This window comes from Mus caroli, chromosome 18 (genome assembly GCF_900094665.2).
Source record: "Mus caroli chromosome 18, CAROLI_EIJ_v1.1, whole genome shotgun sequence".
NCBI lineage: Eukaryota > Metazoa > Chordata > Mammalia > Rodentia > Muridae > Mus > Mus caroli.
The window spans coordinates 62,621,858-62,626,015 of NC_034587.1; the positions used below are offsets into that span (position 1 = coordinate 62,621,858).

A 4,158-nucleotide genomic window follows, 5' to 3' on the forward strand; every position below is an offset into this window, starting at 1 on the left:
CCTCTGCCTCCCAAGTGCTGGGATTACAGGCGTGTGCCACCATGCCCGGCCTGATCTCTCCTTTTATGTGTTATTTTCTTTCCCCAAGTTTAAAAGCCTATCATCCCATTTCATTCCACCTCAAGTTAAATAATTAGCTATTGCACACAATGGTTTTATTCTCTTGGATACAGTTTCGAGAACTGTGAAAAACAACTGTAAAAGTGAGTTTAGTCTTCGCAGAGGGCAGAACAGTTTACTGCTTATCTTGCTTTGGACATTTCCCCCCAGTGAAAATATGTCATTGTGAAAACTGACACTGTCTTATAATGATCTTATTCAAAGGAGAAAGTGCCGAGAGAGCTGGCCTATTAGAAATCCGCATATCTCCCAGTGTCAGAGAGGAGTTTAATAATCTCGCTGAGAACCACTAGGATCAGTTGCAGGAGCTTTCAGAGGCTGAAGGACTCGGCTTAAAATTAAAAACTCTCCACACATGCTGTCCTCGCTCGCTGCAGCCATAAAACACCAAGTCCCCTTGCCAACGCGCCCAGAGCTGTAGTTAGAAGCTGAGCATTTCCTATGTTTTGATGGCAAAGATGTTTACTTAATTCAGAGTGGTGTGTGGGAATGTGTACTGGCTGTAACTACTGGATCATAGCAGACAGGCCCCAGAGCTTTGCCAGCAAGAATGGCCAGGCTTGTTCAAGTTAATGTTCATCTTTCTTTTACCCATTCCCTTTTCTCCAATCTTTTAATGAGATGCTGAGAAGAATGGAGCTTCTATCCCATGGTTTCCATAGCATGGATTAGGGTTCAGGTCAGGTCCAGGGCGTGGTCAGGGAATGTTCTGAGGTTCTGAGAGTCAGGGAAGGAGGTTATTGTAATGTAGATCCCAGTCATAGCTCTGCCACCATTGTCTTTTCCTTCTATTTGTGGCCATGAACAAAGGGGTTAGGGATGGACTTCCAGAGGCTGTTCTGGAAGGAAACAGTTTCTCTCTCTCTCTCTCTCTCTCTCTCTCTCTCTCTCTCTCTCTCTCTCTCTCTCTCCTCTTGCTATGCAGTTCAGGCAGTGTTGATCTTCCATCAGCCTCCCATGGAGCTGAGATTACAGACATGTACCACCATATCCAGCTTTTGTCTTCACTTTAAAGGGATCCTTCTTATTGTCTCATTAAATCACTTAAATAGAAAGGGTTTTTCTTAATGTTTGAACATTTTCGGTGATGGTGAGCTTTAATTGTCAACTGGAGACAACCCAGAATTACCAGTCTCAATGTGGGGCTGTCTACATTGGGTTGGTCTGTAGGCATATCTATGAATGGTTATACTGATTAGGCTGATACATGTGGGAAAACCCAGCCCACTGTGGGTGCCACCATCCCCTAGGAAGGGGTCTTGACCAGTGAGTGGAGAAATCAGGGTGAACACAAGCAAGCAAGCATTTGTTTCTCTCTGCTTTGACTGTGGGCATGACCAGCTTGATTTCTTTCTCATGATGAACCGTAACCTGGGATTGTGAGCCAAAATATACCTTTTCTCTTCCCAAGTTGGTTTTTTTTTTCTTCTTCTTCTTCTTCTTCTTACTAGTTTGATTTTTGTAACGTTGGGAAATACCATGACCAAAAGCAACTTGGAAAAGGGAAGGGAAGGGAAGGGTTTATTTGACTTACAGGTCATAGTCCATCATCAGGAGAAACCAAGGCAGGAACCTGAACTCAGGGATTGATGATGAGACCATGGGGGAGGGGCACAGCTCTACTGGCTTGCTTCCAGGCTCATGGTCAGCAACTTCTCTCACATAGCCCAGGCCCGCTTGCCCAGGGCAATCAAGAAAAGACACTTTCCCACACGCCCCAGGGTCATTCTGATGGAGGCAAGTCCTCAACTGAGGGTCCCTCTCACCAGGTGGGTCAAGTGGACAGCCAAGATTAGCCATAACACTCAGGATAGTTTATCATAGTAACAGAAAAGAAACCAGAGGAACTTCCAAGAGAGTTTCATATAGAAAACAACAGAAATCAAGAATAACTAAGAGCCCTCCAGTGACCCTAATAACTTCTGTGCAGGAAGACTGAGACCACCACAGCGTCTCTGTCTGCCGGACCCCATTTTCTCTCCCTTCCCTTTCTGCTTGGCTTTCTCTTCCTTGGATTGAGCTAAAACTTTCAACTCAACATTTTGAGGTACTGGGATTTGAGGAGTGGGGTTCCTCTTCATCCCTCAGCTGACTTCTTTATGGCTGTTGGGTCACTTGAGGGGAGAGATGGAGAAATCTAAGGACTGGCAGTCTTGTGGTTGCAGTCTTGGTTCTGAGGAAGGAAGGTGAAGCTAATTGGCTTGTGTGGGAATCCATCCGCAGCCCAGGGCTCATTAGCATCGGCTGCACACAGCTGCAGAGTAGGTACCATTTGCCTAAGAATAGCACTACTTCCCTTATTAGAAACAAGTGACCAGTCCGGAAGCAGGGGAACTAAATTGCCAGAGAAACTTGGGAAAAGTAATAAACTCTTGTCTGGGTTAAAAATAATAAGATCTAGTTTCTTACCTCTTTGGGCAAAAGTTGCTGAAAGAGAATAAAGTTTTTAAGACCTGTAACTATTTTTCCCCCTTCATTCTTGGTGAAATTTTGAGCAGAAGCCACAGGAAGCAAATGATAATAAACTTAGAATTTGGGTGGAGACCCAGATGAACTCCTCAATCATCTGCTATCATTTCCTGGTTCGGTTGTAGTGCATGATTCAAAAGCTTTGACTGCTGTAGCACAATGGGGGTGGGGAGTTGGGGGTTTGGGGAGGTAGCGTAGTTCCCTTGACTCCTCCCTCAGCTCTATCCTAATAATAAATAAAACCTTCAACTTTCAAAAATGGTTAAAACCCACCCAAGGAATTAGATCAGAAGACAAGCTTAGCAGACGGGACAACGCCACCCACCCACCCACCCAGTTCAGAGATGGTGAAGTTACTTATTTCTCAGGAGCATGAATGCTTCTCTAACATCGTGTTTAGAATCTTCTAGAAGACTTGTGAGGGCAGGATGCAGGGCTCCTTACCAGAGTTTCCAAGGCAGAAGATTTGGGAGTTGACCAGGGAATTTGCCTTTCTGCCATGGGATGCTTCTGGGCTGCTAGGAATGGGTTTACTGTTACCGTTAGATTTCCCCCATCACTTGAACGTGTGTGTAACTATCTCTAATATATTTCTTTAAGTTGGTAGACTCTCTGCTCCAGGTTCTCAAGGGAAAGGGAGGAACTGCCAGCTGAAGGGACAACGACAAGGGCGGCTTCCAAGGAGCAAAACAAAACCCTTCAAAGACTGCCTTCTGCAAACGTCGACTCTACTGGACCATCAACAAGATTTCCTTTGTGCAATTTGCTTAACTATTCTCCTTATCTTTCAACCGCAACTAAACTCGTGATTTTTCGAGCAGCATCTTCTGGTTTGAACTCGTTTCTGTGAACCACTCACTACTTAGAAAGAGCTTTCCAATGAACGCTTTTTCCAGCTAGGCTTTTTGTTGATTGGATTCAGGGCTCCAATCTGCTACCATTCACAATAAAAAGCTTCCGTGATCACGCTGTCCAAAGGGCAACTTGTCCTTCTTATTTCCACTCCAAATGAAAAGATAGTATGTCAGAAAAACGCCTTGTCAATAGACGTTTGTGGCCACTGATTAAGGCAGGGGGAGTCCCCGGCTGGCACCTTTGAGGGCTACTTGGTGAACACTTGTGGTGATTAATGTCATCAGATGGGCTGGGCTGGAGAAGGAGGCTGGATCTCTTCATCTTCAGTCCTTACCCTGTTCAACCATGTGTCTTGTTATATTCCTCAGGATGGTCCCATGAGCTGACAAAAACGATACCCTGTTTTAACAGATGGGGAGTCAAAGGATCAATGAGGCCAGGTGACTTTCCCAAGATCACATGGTAAATGGAACTGGAATCCAAACACATGTTTTCTGGGTCACTCCATCTTCAACCTCCTTTCAGCTTATGTAGCAAGCAATACTGTTTGTGTTTGTTTGTTTGTTTGTTTGTTTGTTTTTGAGAAGTGGGGTAGTTCACCAGGCCAGATTCACTCAGCTTCCCCTTAAAACAGAAAAGAAGAATTCAGGAGAATTCCTGTTTTCGAAGAATGTGGCCTGGCTGTCCATGCACCCTCCCCAGCCCCATTTTTAT

The 4,158-nt window shown here is 44.9% G+C and overlaps 1 protein-coding gene across 2 annotated transcripts in view; it reads left to right on the forward strand.

Moving 5' to 3' along the window:
• Positions 1–3,569, forward strand: part of Grp (gastrin releasing peptide) — a 13,458-nt gene extending 9,889 nt beyond the window's left edge. The window contains exons 3-4 of one of the 2 annotated variants that reach the window (XM_029472121.1): positions 1,624–1,639; positions 3,190–3,552. In XM_029472121.1, the coding sequence (XP_029327981.1) occupies positions 1,624–1,639; positions 3,190–3,398 (225 nt within the window). In that variant the 3' untranslated portion in view covers positions 3,399–3,552. Of the gene's footprint in view, positions 1–1,623; positions 1,640–3,189 lie in introns of both variants that reach the window. The other variant, XM_021151083.1, reaches the window with a different exon arrangement.
• Positions 3,570–4,158: the final 589 nt, after the last annotated feature.